The sequence below is a fragment of the Rhinopithecus roxellana genome, chromosome 16, assembly GCF_007565055.1.
Source record: "Rhinopithecus roxellana isolate Shanxi Qingling chromosome 16, ASM756505v1, whole genome shotgun sequence".
NCBI classification, from domain to species: Eukaryota; Metazoa; Chordata; class Mammalia; order Primates; family Cercopithecidae; genus Rhinopithecus; species Rhinopithecus roxellana.
In genome coordinates, this window is record NC_044564.1 from 115,539,507 (window position 1) to 115,555,192 (window position 15,686).

The 15,686-nt window shown below is 45.1% G+C and overlaps 1 protein-coding gene across 17 annotated transcripts in view; it reads left to right on the forward strand.

Annotated features, from left to right (window-relative positions):
* The window catches only part of ZNF618 (zinc finger protein 618), a 177,798-nt gene that overhangs the window by 141,905 nt on the left and 20,207 nt on the right, over positions 1-15,686 (forward strand). For 9 of the 17 annotated variants that reach the window (XM_030920008.1, XM_030920011.1, XM_030920013.1 and 6 more), the window contains 2 exons: positions 9,497-9,736; positions 13,399-13,482. In XM_030920008.1, the coding sequence (XP_030775868.1) occupies positions 9,497-9,736; positions 13,399-13,482 (324 nt within the window). The remainder of the gene's footprint in view (positions 1-9,496; positions 9,737-13,398; positions 13,483-15,686) is intronic. The other 8 variants (XM_030920020.1, XM_030920021.1, XM_030920022.1 and 5 more) reach the window with 2 other exon arrangements.

Genomic DNA, 15,686 nt, shown 5'->3' on the forward strand with positions numbered 1-15,686 from the left:
TGCTATGAAAATGCTTATATGAGGATTTTGTGGGCATATGTGTTCATTTCTTTGGATAAATACCAAGGAGTAGAATTACTGGGTCATGGGGAATAGTATGTTTAACTTTTTAATAAGTGACAAACCATTTTCCAAAATGACCATAGCATCTTTCACTCCTACCAGCTGTGCCTGGGAGTTCCACTTGCTCCATGTTCTTGCCAACATTTGATGACATTGGTCTGTTTAATTCCAGCTATTCTAGTGAGGGGATAGTGGAATCTCACTGTGGTGTTAATTTGTATTTTCTTGATGACTAATGATGTTGAACATCTTTATATTTGCTTATTGGCCACTTGCATATTTTACTTTGGAAATTGTCTGTTTAAGTCTTCTGCCCATTTTTTTGGTTGGGCTATTTGTCTTTTTATTATTAAGTTGTAGGAGTTCTTTATATATTCCAGTAGGCCTGGGTTCTTTGTCAGATATATGTATTATGGATTTTTCTCCTAGTCTCTGGCATGCCAGTTGATTTTCATACAGCATCATTTGATGAACAGATGTCTTTCATTTTGATGAAGTCCAGGTTGTCATTTTTTTCTGTAGTTAGTGCTTTCTGGGTTCTACCTCAAGGATATCCTTGCCTACCTCATACTGGTAAAGATATCCTCTTTTATTATCTTTCAGAAGCCTTATAATTTTAGCTTTTTCATTTAAGTCTATGATATATTAAGTTAATTTTTCAAATGATGTGAGGTATGAGTTGAGATTCATTTTATTCCATACAGATACCTGGTTATTGCAACACCGTGTGTTGAATGGATTATCTTTTCATATTCCTTTGCACTGGTACTTTTGTGGAAAGTTATTTGAATGTATAAGTGTAAGTATTTTTCTCTGCTGTTGGTCTGTTTATCTTTATGCCTATTCCACATGATCTTACTTACTGAAAGCTTTCTAGTAAGTCTCAAATCAGCTACTCTTAATTTTTTAATGTTGTTATTTTTCAAGACTATTTGGCTATTCTAAGAACTTTATTCTTCCATATTCATGTTAGAGTCTTCTCTAATTTCTGCCAAAAAAATGCGACTTGGAGTTTGTTTGGGATTATATTGAATCTATAGATCGATTTGGGGAGAATTATCATTACAATAATATTGGGTCTCCCAATCCATGAACATGGTATATTTCCCCACGTATCTAGGGCTTGTTTAGTTTCTCTCAGCAGCAGTTTGTACTTTTCAGAGAAGTCTTGCACATATTTCATTCCGTATCTCCAAGTGTTTCATGGTTTGTGACACTACTGTGACTTTTAAATTTAATTTTCCAATTGTCTATTGCTATTGCATATAAAAAAACTATCTTTGTGTATTGAATTTGTATATTGCAAATTTGCTAAATTTACTTATTAGTTCTAATAGATTTTTTGTAGATTCTCTTAGGATTTTCTTTTACATATTGATGTCATCCACAAATAAAGACAGCTTTATTTCTTTCCTTGCAATCTGTATTCTTTTTATTTTTTTTCTTCCTCACTGTTCTGATTAGGTCTCTCCAGTACAATGTTGAACAGAAGAAATCAGTGAATATTTTTGCCATGTTTCCAATCACAGAGTTCAGTTTTTCATTGTTAAGCACTGTGTTAGCTAAAGTAGTTTTTTATAGATGCCCTTTATCAGTTGATCTAGTTACCACAGGCTTATAGTTTATTAGAAGTTTTTCTTATAAATTGATGTTGCATGTTTTTTTCCTCCATCTTTTGAGGTGATTCTATGGATTCTTATATTCTCTTTTGTTAGTACTGGTGAATTACATAGACTTAAAAAAATTCACCATTCCTATACTTTATTAAAACACATTAAGCATATCAGAAATTCAAACTGTAAAATGAACTGAAGAAAGTTATAACCTGGGGATGATTATTCTTTGCCAGATAAAATGGCTTCCTTCTTTGAAGCTTCTGGTTTTTTTTTTTTTTTTTTTGATAGGATATATTTAAGGTGTATAACTTGATTATTTCATGTGTATACATTGTGGAATAACCCCACAATCAAGTTCTTGCATAGGCATCTAAATTACTTAAAGATCCAAGGTTAGTTTATACAGTAATTTGTTTTTAGGAACATGTTTTCCTCTCACTTCTATCTAAAATTCCTCAGGATTTTACTTGCTTTTGATATCATTCCCAAAACTGTCTCCTCAAGGGCAGGGAACTACAGTCCTAGGATTAGCAGAATGCCCCATATTTAATCAGTGGTGTGTTAACGAAGGTCATAATTAAGAAAATGAATATTTCTGGTAAAGTTTTTAAGAAAATATTGATTGAAGTACATTGTCATACAATAAAGTGCCTGTTATTTAAAGTGTACAGTTTGAGAAGTTTTGACCTATGCATGCACCCATGAAACGGTCACCACAATCTAATTAACATGCCCATCCCCTCCAAACATTTTCTCATGCCCTTTTGTAATTTGCTTACCACTTCCCCATCCCAAGGCAAACACTAATCTGCTTCCTATTACTGTAAATTAGTTTGCATTTCCTAGAATTTTACATATATGGAATCTTGCAGTATCTAAGTATGTATTTTTGAGGGGAGAGGTCTGGCTTCTTTCACTCTGCATAATTATTTTGAGATTCATCTATGCTTACATGTATCAGTAGTTCATTCTCTTTTAATTGATGATGAGTAGTATTCCATTTCCAGATACACATGCTACAATCACTTTGTTCACTTATGGGTGGATATTTGGAGTATTTCTGGTTAGAGTTCTGGAGCTAATATAAATAAGGCAGTTATGAACATTTGCGTACAAGCCTTTGTGAGGACAAATTATTTATTTCTCTTGGGTAAATACGTAAGAATGGAATGGATGGATCATATGATAGATGGTTGTTTAACTTTTAACAACAGCCAAATTGTTTTCCAAAGTAGTTGTGCCGTTTTACTTTCCAACCAGCGGTACAATTTTCTTTTCTTGTAATGTTCTTGTCTCATTGAGTATCAGAGTAATACTGGCCTCATAGAATTGGGAAGAGTACTCCCTCCTCTTCAATTTTCTGAAGAGTTTATATAGAATTGGTATTATTTTACATAAGTATTCTATACAATTCAACAGTTAAGCCATCGAGCCTGAAATTTTCTTTGTAGGAAGGATTATTTAGAAATATATTCCATTTCCAAATATTTGGGAATTATCCAGATTTTTTTGTTGTTATTGACTTCTAACTTAATTCCATTGTGGTCAGAGAACATATTCTGCATTTTCCAATCTTTAAAATTTATTGAGATAAGTTTTATGACCAGCCTATGGTCTCTTCTGCTGTGTGTTTCATGTCCACTTGACAAAAAAAAAAAAAAAAAAGATGTATCTCGTAGTGTCAGTTAGGCTAAGTTGGTTGATAATGTTGTTCACATCTCTATACTCTTTCCTAATTTTTTTTTAAATTAGTTTGTCTTACCAAGTTCTGACAGAGAAGCATCAAAATTCTCAACTCCAATGGTGGATTTGTCTGTTTCCCCTTTTAGGTTTGTCAGTCTTCGATTTATGTAATTTGAACCTTTGTTATTAGGTACACAAAGTTAGCATCATTATACCTTGATGAATTGACCCTTTATAAAGTAGTGCAATGCCATTCCATATCTCTGGTAATGCCTGTTGTCCTGAAATTTCCTTTGTCGGTTGCTGTAAGCCATGACAGCTTTCCTAGGATTAGTATTTGTGTATCTCTAGTATTAGTATATCTCTTTTCATCATTTTCTTTTAATCTACCTTTATCTTTGTATTTGAAGTATGTGTATATAATTGGTTCTTATGCCTTTCTTTATCCAGCCTGGTAATCCCTGCCTTTTAATTGAAATGTTTAATTCATTTACATTTAATATACTATATTAATATGGTTAGATTTAAGTTTACTATCTTGTATTTTTTCTATTTGTCCCATTTGTTCTTGTTCATTTTTTTCTTATTTTCATGCCTTCTTTAGTATTAATCAAGTATTTTTTTAAAAATGCCTCTTAGCTTTCTAGCCATAACTCTTTTTCTTTAGTGGTTTCTCTATGATTTATAATATACATGTTTAATATGTTACAGAGCACCATAAATTTGTATCATAACACATTACATATAATATAAAAGCCTTACAATGGTATACTTCCCATTTACTGCCCTCCTGTTCTTTGTGCTATTTTTATCATACATTTATGCCTACATATATTATAAACCCAACAATTACTCTTTCAGCTTTAATAGTAATTTGTTAAAGTAACAGAGAAATTAGAAAATGCCTTTTATATTTACTTACATATTTTCCATTTTCTTTGCTTTTCTTTCCTTTGTGTACATCTGAATTCCATCTATCATCATTTTCTTTAATTCTTGAAGAACTTCCTTTAATATTTCTTATATTGTAGGTCTATTGGTGAAAGATTCTCTCAACTGAAGATGTTTTTATTTCACATCTTTTTTTGAAGGATTTTTTTTCTGGATATGGAATTCTAGACTGATAATTTTTTTAATGTTTAAAAATATCTTTCCTTTGTCTTCTAGCTTAAGTTGTTTCTGATGAAAAGTCAGAGATCATTCTGATTGTTATTCATCTATATTTAGTGTATCTTTTTTCTCTGGATGCTTTTAAGTATTTCTGGGGTTACTAATTTTTAGCAATTTTATTATTTGTGTTTATCCTGTTTGAGATTCATTGAGCTTCTTGGATCATGAATGTACATTTTTCATCAAATTTGGAACATTCTCAGCCAGTATTTCTTCAAATATTTTTCTTTCCTAATCTCTCTTTTCTCTCTTGTTGAGACTTTAATTACATAGATGTTTGATAATCAATAATGCTTACAGATCAGCTGAAGCTCTGTTCATTTTTTCAGCCTTGTTTTCCCTCTGTGCTTCAGTTTGAATAGATTCTATTGCTCCATCTTCAAGTTCACTGATCTTCTCTTCTGTGGTGTCTAACCTGCTTTATTAGAAAAATCTATTAAGTGAACTTTTATTTCAGCTATCATATTTTTCATCTAAGTTTCATTTGGTTTCTTTTTATAATTTTTATTTCTCTTCATTATTTTTCATCTTCCCTATCATTTCTGTATGTTTCTGTTAACTGGTTTTTCTCTTGATTACTGGTCACATTTTCCTGTGTTGCCTGGAAAATAATTGTTTCTTCCATGCTGCATCCTGAGAATACTGTGTTGTTGATTTGATTTTGTCTTCCTTTGAAAAGAGTTTTGTTGTGGCAGGTAGTTAATTACAAATCAACTCAATACTTCAAAAGCTGGTTTTTAAGCTGTGTTAGGGCAGGTCTAGAATAGTTCTTATTCTGGGGTTAGAGCAGCTCTTCTAAGGCGTGGCCTTTCTGGCCATTTCTTAGCTGAATGCCTGAAGTATTGAGCAAGGTCTCTCCTCTCTGGCAGGGGGAAACTCCAAAATATCTCCTACTCTTGTGTGACTTTTGAATCTTCACTTACTTCACAGCCCCCACCCCCACCCCCCATTAGCTATTTTTTGCTAGGCTTTGCAGAGACTCACTCTGCACAAATACAGTTTGGTACTCAGCCAGATTTCACGGGGGCCCATCTGCACATTTCTGGAGTTCTTTTTTGTTGCACAATTCTCTCTTCTTTGTTAATTTGCCATGCAAATTCTAGCCACCTCAAAAGCCCTGAACTCAGATCACTGTCTCCTTCGTTCACTGAGATGTTTGGGCTCCACCTTTCTCTGCCCTGGTCCAGAGGAGCTCTCCAGGCAGAGAGCTAGAGTGACCATGGGGCTCACATCATGTTTTCTGTCCTGAATCACAGTTCTGCACCACCTTTGTCCAACTTTATAGTTGAATATGGCAGGAGGCTAGTCTTGTACCAGTTACTCCATCATGGCCAGAAGTGTGAGTTCTCCAGTTCTCTTTCTAAGATGAAGATCCACAAGGAGGGGTTCCCTGGTTGACTCCTCTTGAATCTCATCTCCCATTCATCTCCACCTCCAGCCTTTGAGCCCATGATTCCATTTGCCTCCAATGCAGTTTCATCCTCCTGTACCTCGTGGAAGTTTCAGGGAAACCCCCTGGTCTCTCCATCCCTTGATTGTGTGGTTGCTTTTCTTGAATCCTTGCATTCTCTGAATTATTTTGCTCCTTGCATTCTCTAAATTTTTTTGGCCCAGTTAAATTTTCAGCTTTCTGGAAAGGAGACCACAGTGCTGTGTTATTTTTTAGATACCTCCTGTGTGTAGATACCGCATGTGTGTTTCCTCCAGGGGAAATCAGCCAGTCTGTCTGAGACTCTTTCATTCTTTCTCAGGAAGAGCTCAGGTAGGAATTCCAGCATGACAGTGTTCCCTGTGAGGTCAACAGAGGGGCACACTGTTAAGTAGAATGAGTCAGGAGCCTGGGACATTGATCCTGGCCCAGCCCAACCCACCCTGTGACCCAGAATTGATAGCCATACCTCTCTGAGCCTTAGTAGCCCCATCTGCCTCATACCCTTGGGACCACTGGGAGGATAACATGTCAGATAGCTTCATGGAACCATTATGTGCCCTCATTGGGATCCCATCTTCAATGTACTCTTCTTCGGCAGTTCTGACTTTAAATTTTCTGGCCGCTCATGCATTGATACACAGATTCCACAATGTCTCTGGAGCACTGTATATCAGGGAACTGCCAGACACCCTGTGCATGGCGGGCAAGGCTGGCAGATTTCCTACTCTCTTGGAGCATACACGCTAATAGGGAGAGAGCCATGGATCAGAGGTCATCCTGTGTGTCATTATTGATAGTGATCGGTCCTTGGAAGGGAAGACAAGAGGGGACCGACAAATAAATGGTCCCAGGTGGGGAGGTTTCGGGAGGCAGACTCCCTAAGGAAGAGATCTTTAAATATAGTATGTAGGACCATCAGTCAAAAGTTGGAGGGAAGAATGTTCGAGGCAGAGGGAATAGCGTGCACAAAGGCTATGAGCTTGAAAGAGAAAGGATATTGTAGGATATGAGAAGGCAAGGAGCTCAGTGACCTGCGAGGAAGCTGGAGAGGGGAGCGGGTCTCAAGCAGGGTGATCGGAGCACACAGGTGATACCCTCAGGCCTGTGATACTATGTGCTTTATGCATGTTCCTGAGCTCCCTGCCACAGGGAAAAAAGGGGGCTCTCTCCCTCAGAATGCCAGGATCTTTACAGCAGGAATTGTAGACTCTGTAGCAGGCCGATCCAGAGGGGCTCCTAGAGTCATTCTGCAGGGATGGAGCCTGAGGTTTCAAAGGGAAAGCAGCTTGATTAGGCTGTCACTCAGAAACTCTGTTCCTGTGTGGGTCACTGCCATGGAGAGCGGAGGAGTGCATGACCTTGTGCCAAAGACATCCTTGTACAGCCGGCAGACTTGAGCCCTGTCTCATCTCAGCAGTAACTTTGTGTGTTGCCATCAACAAACTTATGATGTCTGTGGCCAGAATAAGCCTTTGGGTCTTGGGTTTTTTTTAATCTCTGAAAAATACCAGTAATAGCTGCTTACATTTGAAGAGCAGTTTATCATTCAGGATGCTTCTGAGACTTTCTTGGATTCCCACAAAGTCCCTGTGAGGCTGGTTATGCAGAGAGGGTCATCCCAGTGTTGGTGGAGTCGAGGGGGGAAAACAAAGGCCGAGATAGGGGAGGTGTCGTCTCCAAGATTGCGGAGGCCGAGGGTTACAGAGCTGGGCTTCAGAGGTGGATTTGCCTCACTCCAGACTCAAGGCTGATTCCATTACAGTGAATCACCAGCTGTGGCCCCCAAACTCCACCTCGCACAGGAAACCAGCAGAGATATTAGAAATGGACTCCGGGTGCCTGTTGCAACATTGAATGTGTCGGTTCATTCTGTGGCAAAAAAAAAAAAAAAAAAAAAAATTGGAAACTATGAGACAAGCAGTCCCCTGGTGGGACTCAGGGGCCTCTGAGGCCCTCAGCTCAGAAAGAGGGATGGAGAGTGGGAGAGAAGGTGTACAAGTGTCCTTTGCCACCCAGACCGACCTGTCAGTTCCTGATTCAGAAAGAGAGTCCTGAGAGTGGCAGCTCAGGTTGCAAGGGACAAAAGTGTTTTCCGCAGACTGAGGCCTTGGGATTTGTTTCTGGGCTGGAGTGGGCAGATGAGGGCTTGTGTAAGTGAGGCATGACTAAAGAGCTCCCCTGCTCCTGGCATCTGGCCACCACTGTAGGCGAGGAGTGGGTGACCCTCCACGGGAGAGAACAGGCAGCCCCAGTCCTCACAGCTCACCCCATGCACCAGCGTGGTAAATGAAGGACCATAGAGTGGCTTTTTCTTTTTGCCACTCAGTTCCTCTGTGACCTTGGACAAGGCCCTGCATCCTGCTTCTTTGGGCCTGAGCTTTGCCATCTGTGCCAGGAATGAGCAGAGGTGGCGGGCCAGGGGGCCCTTTCATTTGAGCTCTGCAAACGGCTCAGGACGGACGCTGTCCTAGGAGCAGGGAGATAATGAGGCCTGCCTCCACCTGCTTGGGCCAGGGGGGCAACAGCCAGGTCCTTCTCTAGGCAGGTCAGGACTGTGGCCAGGCACTGAGTCAAGACAGTACCCTCTGGTGTTACTAATTCCTGGGGGTTTTATGAGCCTCTGGTCAGTACCAAAGGGCCCCCCCTTCCTCTTGCTGCCTAGCCCCCTTCCTACCCCTCAGGGAGAGTTGCGGATTTTGCATGATCTCTGAAGGAGAAGACCACTGCCCCCTCCTCTTTCATTTTTATGGTGGAAGTGTGGCCAGGTTCAGGGGTTGGCCACCACTGCTAAGGGTTCAGGGGAGGGTAAATGAGGCTGACTGATGCTCCCCCAAGACCACCAGAGGTGGAAACTGCTTGAGAGTCAGCCCCTGGTTCTCAGTGACTCCAGCTTCTACAGAATTTTCAGGTGAGGGAGACAGGGGGCCTGGGTCATGGTGATGCAGGGTTCCCCAGATAGCATCCGAGAATTGCTATGCTTATTTCAGTTAAAGCGTCAGGTGTTGGGTCGAGCAGCATCCCCCGAGAGCAACAGTTCCCACTCAGTGCCCACAAGGTGCCACAGAGCCCCTTGCCCTAAAACCTTGGAGGCACCATCAGGCCCCTCTGCCTTGCCCCAGCCCCGGCACATCCCTGCCTGTGTGCTTCCTATTGTAACTTCCAAGCCAGCCTTCCTTTAATGGAAAAGGAGCTTAGAAACCAACATTCCAGAAGATGCACTTGGACCTGGGTTAACCAATTCAGATGCCCTAAGAGTCGGTCAGTCCAGAGACTGGGCTGGTCAAGGGTTATGGGTGACCTACACAGTAGGCAGGTTGGTGGCCACCAGATAACTAAGCATGAGCTAACAAAAGGTTCCAGACTCCTGGACTTTCTCTGGCTCTAAGTTAAGTGAGAATCCTTGTTCTCTGTGGCACAAGAAGAGGTTGGGCAGAGAGAGTCCCAACCCTGGACTGTGGGGCTGGTGGCCTGAGAGGCCACTCACTCTGCCAGCTGGGAGGGCCCTCGGGGACTGAGAGCGTGACCCTCTCAGGTACTGCCCCCGGGTGGGAGCCACCAGATGATCCAGACACGGGCTCTGAGTGTTCACATCCAGAGGTCTCCCCATCTCCACGCTTCGTGGCAGCGAAGACCCAGACGAACCAGTCGGGGAAAAAAGCTCCGGCCTCCGTGGTCCGATGTGCCACCCTCTTACACCGCACCCCTCCAGCCACCCAAACCCAGACGTTTCGCACTCCAAATTCGGGATCTCCGGCAAGCAAGGCAACCGCAGGTACCAATGGCCTATGTGACCCCCACACTTTCTCCACCCCTGCCCTTCTCACCACCTGCCACAGCTGTGCCTGGGGTTGCTGTTCCCTTGCAAGAGTGAGAGTGGCAGTCCCATAGTGATCTGGGACAAATCTGAGTCCCAGCTCTGCCTCTGGCTGGCTCTGTGACCATGGCAAGCCACCTGACATTTCTGAGCCAAGTCTTCTCACCTTAAATCAGAGGGTTGTACAAGGAGGTTTGCAAACTTTTTTTTTTAAGTAGTAGAATTTTTTTTTCCCAAATCATGGCCAAGGGGCCTGTTTTATTTGACATTCTTCACAAGGTTTAAAAATTTTTTGAGTTAGTTGCCAGCTTTTGAGCATCAAATTTTATGTAAAACTTTTGATTTCTACCTGACATTGAAAAGTCAGATCTGGCAGTCCTGGACTCACTTTTCTACAGGGCAACAATTGGCTGCTTCCTTGAATAGAGTGTATGCTCTCCACTTCGCCACATCCCCACCACTCTCTACTGCCTCCCCAACACAATGGCCATGTGGCAGGTGTTATTTCTCATTGTGATCACAGTGTTGTCTGTCTTACATCCAACCCAGTTCATCTGTTTCTGTTGCCTGCCTGGACCCTGTTGGCATGAGTGTGCATTTCCCACCTTTCAGAAAACTTAATTTAAAAAAAAATTGTTTCAACAAGGATCTGCTCTCAACAAAGCAGGATAAGCCGAATGGTCGACCTAGATCTCCGGTCTCTTGCCCTTCCCTTCTGTGGCACTACCCATGAAACTCCTCCATGAGATACAAGCCCAGCAGGAAATGAGTGGATGCCACCATTTCCTCAGTTCACACTGCAAAGGACTCTGGCTCCAGAGGGGTAAACAGACAGTAAAAAGTTCCGAGAAGTTATTTCCTCCAGGAAAACTGGCCAGACACACTGTGTGCTGAGGACCAGCAGTTAGGAATTCTTAGATTCACGCTTGGATGGAACCAGCCCTGGGCCACCTGCTGGGACTTGGGGGTTGTAGGGCAGAGTGATGATGTGGTGCTTCTGGCACTGTGGTCGCTTCAGTTGTCCTCAGGAGATAAAAGTCATTTCTTAAATAAATAGATGATCAAGGTGAGAACTCATGTAAAGGAACCACTTGGTTCATTCGGTGACTGACATCCCAGCGGAGTGATTAAGCCGTGCTTTCCTTAATTCCTTAGTTCAGGAGGCTAATTTTGGGCAAGGGTGTGATTCTTTGAAGATATGTTTATTGTGCTTAGATCTCCCAAAAAGAGAGTAGTCAATCAGCCTTGAAGGTCATGGTTTTTCAGGTACCGTGCTGAGAAAAGCCAGTAGCCATTGTGTTTTTCAACAGTAGCATAAATTAGTTAGAAGCAGATTGGTCATCACAGTCTTATTGGTGATAGATATTGGCTCCACTAAATGATGGAATCATGGCTTTCAAATCTTGCTTTCTCTCTTGCACTTTGTGGCCGGGAGTTTTTGTGCCTGCGGTTTCTGCAGAGGGCGGCCCACAGGGTGTGGTACGTGGTCGGTCTCCAGCTTCAGTGTCTCTGAGTAGGCATTCAGCAAGCTATGGGACAGGCCTCAGGCTGCCTTCATGTGCCTTGGAAGACTTGTGGGTGGGGGTCACCTCTGGATTCACCAGCTGGGCAGGTCCGAGGGCATCCGGTTGGGAGCAGGAGCCTGCATGGGAGGTAAGATAGTGTGTGGTTGAGGAAGAAACTGTCAGTCACCTCCTCGTCCTGGAATAAGTGGCCCTTCGTGTGTGTATGGGCATGTCCCTGTGTGGGATTTCACCTCTGGTACTGCACGTTGATTTTTCAGCCAGAGGTACTTGTGGCAAGGAAAGCTATTCAAAATGTGCATTATCAGCTGAGCAGTGTAAGAGTTTGCAACCTCAATTGTGGTAAGTTCTACCAGCATGCTGGTCAGAAGTCCTCCATAGATGAGTACCAGTCACCCGACGTACACAAGGATGAAGATGGGGTAGGCAGTCACTTCCCTATCCTAGGCCTTTTTCAAAAGGAAGCACCTGCCCCCAAAGTGAAGTCTGATTCTGCCATCTGGGAGGGTTAGGAGCACATCCAACCCCAGGAACTTGACAATCTCACTCTTTCCTCTGTTTTTTTCACCTGTGAAATGGGAAAGACAGTGCAGCCCTCACAAGGCTCTTGGGAGAATTAGAGGGACCGTGGATGTAAAGTATCTGGTCCAGTGCCTGGTACATAGGAGGCACTCAGCGAACAAGAGCCCCCCACCCCACTTTCCCTAGACTGAGAACAGAGGGGCCTTCTGTGCCAATTTGTAGATGCTCCCTGGGATTGTCAGCCCAGGCATTTCACAGACACATTTTGAAGGGAGGGTCGTCCTTGTAATGTGAGCTGCAGCCTCTGCAGGAAGGAGCCTGTGTTGGGAGACATTGTTACAGTGGGATGACAGGGGTCAGGGGGATGTGGGAATTGGGTGGGGCCTGCAGGCGCTGCCTCTGGCTTCCTTTCCCATCATCCCCGTGACCATCGGCAACCCTGGTGCCCACAAACTAAGTACTTGCTCTTCCGGAGCAGGGTGGACCAGGTGAGAGTGGTGTTTCCCAAAGTGCATTCTCAAGATCACCAATTTTGTGAGATATTTCAGAATCTAATGTTTTAAAAATGGGGTTCTGTGGGAACCCCTCTTATGTTTGGGGAAGGCTGGGTTAAGTAAACCTAAACGGGTCTCTTTCCGGGCAGACTTCTAGGAGCCTTTGATATCTTTGGGCAAATTGTTTCTCCTTAAGAAATGGACTGGGTCAGCTGCGCATCCCAAATTGACTTCTTCCCTGAGGTCTTTATCTCTTGGATCATCTGGCATCCCCCTCATGCCAAGAGCACCTTGGAAAAACTGGGCTGTCTTCCAACTCGGATCATCTGTTTCAATACCTTCTGCAGGTGGGGGTGGGGGATAAACTCATGGTTTTCCACCTGCTTGGACCCTATCTCTGCATTGCAGGGTTTCCAGAGAGTGTGCTGGGAGAGGGCAGGCCACTCAGGTAGATGGCAGCCTGTAAGCAGAGACACCCCAGTAGTCACTCAGGGGGAACCCATCCCTTCCGCTGGGTGAACACCAACCAGACTTTGCCTGGGTTTGGCCTCTGGGGGTGTGGGGCTGCCCCGGCTCTCCCTGTCACGCAGTCTGTTCCAGGATCCCCTCCCTGTCACGAGGCACCACCTAGCTGATGGAGCTGGAATCACCAGAAAACATGCTGTCATCATCTCTACCCTTTGGTGGGGCCCGTGGCAGCAGAATCTGACAGGGAGTGGTGGGTGGTAGATCTAATGACTTGGTGTCAGAATTGTGGCTCTCTGGGAGCCAAAGATGGGAGACTCAGGCCCATTTGCCATCTGCTCTCCAGCTGGATTTCATCTGTGTGTTTTGGGGCATGTCACCCCCCCCAACCCTGTGCCTGGGCCTCCTGGGCACTGCCAGGAGGGTCTCTTGCGGCCCTGCCAAGGGACTAGGCCACTCAGAGGAGCCTGGGGAGGTCTGACTTGGGCTCTCGGAGCCCTTTTGAGAGCTGGTTGACCCAGCAGAGTCCTTGGCCTTCACCCACCCTACCCCTCCCTTGAGACCTAGTGCTGACCAATCACCATTGTGTTCTTTCTCTCTCCTGTCCCCCACCCAGCAGAAAGTGCTTTCAGTCGGAGAGTAGAAGGCAAAGCACAAAACCACTTTGAAGAGACGAACAGCAGTTCACAGAACTCCAGCGGTGAGTGTGCCCCTTGACAGCCATCCTGTGCGGCAGCTGCCAGCTTCGCCTGCTCCCCCCTGGCAGCCGCGGCAGCACCCTGTGGGCTGGGGTCTTTGTGGTGCATGATGGATCTTGTTGGGAGGAGGCTGGCAGTAGGGAATTAGAGGGAGACTGCAGAGGCAGGAGGGGCCTTTTCTTCCAGGGACATTCCTCTGAGCCTTGGGCATCAATGGGCAGTGCCTCCTCTCTGTCTCCCCCATGGAGAGAGCAGCACCCCTCCCCATAGCCTGCGGCATCAACTCAGCTGACCCCAGATGGTTGGGCCTGAGAGAGCCACTGCTATATGTTTAGGGTAGACGTCTCAGCCAGTTTGTTTACAGGAGAAGCAAAGAAAGTACAGTAGAGAGAGCTCTAAGAGACTGGGCACCTTGGCTCATGCCTGTAATCCCAGCACTTTGGGAGACCAAGGTGGGTGGGTCACTTGAGGTCAGGAGTTAGAGATCAACCTGGCCAACATGGTGAAACCCCACCTCTACTAAAAATCCTCAGGAGGCTGAGGCAGGAGAATCGCTTGAACCCAGGGGACAGAGGTTAGAGTGAGCCAAGATCGCACCACTGCACTCCAGCCTGGGTGACAGATCAAGACTCTGTCTCAAAATGAGAGAGAGAGAGAGAGAGAGAGAGAGAGAGAGCGCGAGCGAGAGCGAGAGCGAGCGAGCTGTAAGAGCCAGAGGCCCCAAGTTCTGGTCTCATTTTGGCCATGGAGCCATTAGAACGAAGGTTCCCTTCCAGCCCCTGCCTGCTTAAGTGGGTTTAAACTGAGGCTCCCAGTGGTCTCTGGCGCCCCCTGATGGCCTGCCTCATGCAGGACCGCGACAAAGCCCTAGAATGTCCAGAGCAGCAACCAAGGGGCCTCTCCCACCAGACCCAGGGTCAGCCTGTGGGGGCCCTGGCTGGTCACCAGCAGCCTCTGTCCGAGCAGAACACAGCAAGCTAGTCTGTAGCCTGAGAGGTAGGGCAGGAGGGGAGAGGAATTCTCACACTGTGGTTAGATTAGGGGAAGGCACCCACTCACTTTCTTGCATGGTTGAAGTTTAATTCACTACATATTAGGTGTCAGCCTGTACCAGGCACTGGGCTGGGCACTGCCTGGGTGTGGACAGGTGACGAACACATCACAACCGTTAGGGACCCTCTGAGACAGCCAGGAGCCCAGACTTGAGTGTGGAGGCATCTGCCTAGTAACAGGAGCTCCACTTCGGGCTCTTACTCACATGTGAACCCAACTCCACCACTTGCTAACTAGTGACTTAGGCTAGTCTCTGAATCCCTCCTTTGCTGTAAAGTGGCTTGACAAACACACATAGCCCCGTGGTGGTTGTAAACATTCAGTGAGTGCCTGGCACAGATTACATACTCAGGTGTTAGGGTTTTTTGGTGGTGATAGTTGATCATTTTAATTTTTTAAGTAAACCAAGTGATTTGATGACTGCTCTGTGGAAGGAAATGAGGTTTTGAACAAAGTAATCTATACAACCTCTCCAAGAGGTGGGCCTGTAAGGGATGGAGTGACTTGCCCAAGGCCACATAGGAATAAGTAGCAGCGCTGGGCTGGAACCAAGGTCTCCGGGTGTGCCCTGTGCTCCCAGCCAAGCCATGCTGCACCCTCTGTGCATCCCCTGCCCCCAGAACTAATATTCACAATCGGGAGTGATAGTGCAAGCACTGCTGCTGTTGCTGTTGGCAGTCGCCATTTATTGAGCGCTTACTGTGTGCCTGGCATGTGTTCAGAGCTTTATATGTCTTATCTGTCTTCCTCCTTACCACAGCCCTATGCGGGTCAATGTTATTGTTATCCCCACTTTTTGGAGTGGGAAACTGAGGCTCAGGAAAGGTAGATTGCTGCCCCGGGTCCCCCAGATTATAAGTGGTGGAGCCAGGATTCCCCATCTAGTCCATCTGGCCCCACTGTGCTGCCTGCTGCGTTTGAGACTTGCCAACCTCTGGCAGTGCCAAGAAGTGAGGGAGAGATGCCAGCCAGCAGGAGCCCTCCAAAGCACAGCCGCTTTCGGTGGCTGCTCTGGTGTTTGGTACCAAACATCCCCACCCTGGTGCCAGAACCTAGAAGGAGCTGCCAGCTCCCTGTCCCGAAGTGAGCTGCCGTGCAAGGATGTCTTGTCACCGGTACTCATGTGGCCTCACTTTTTCAGAGTGAAGGGTGT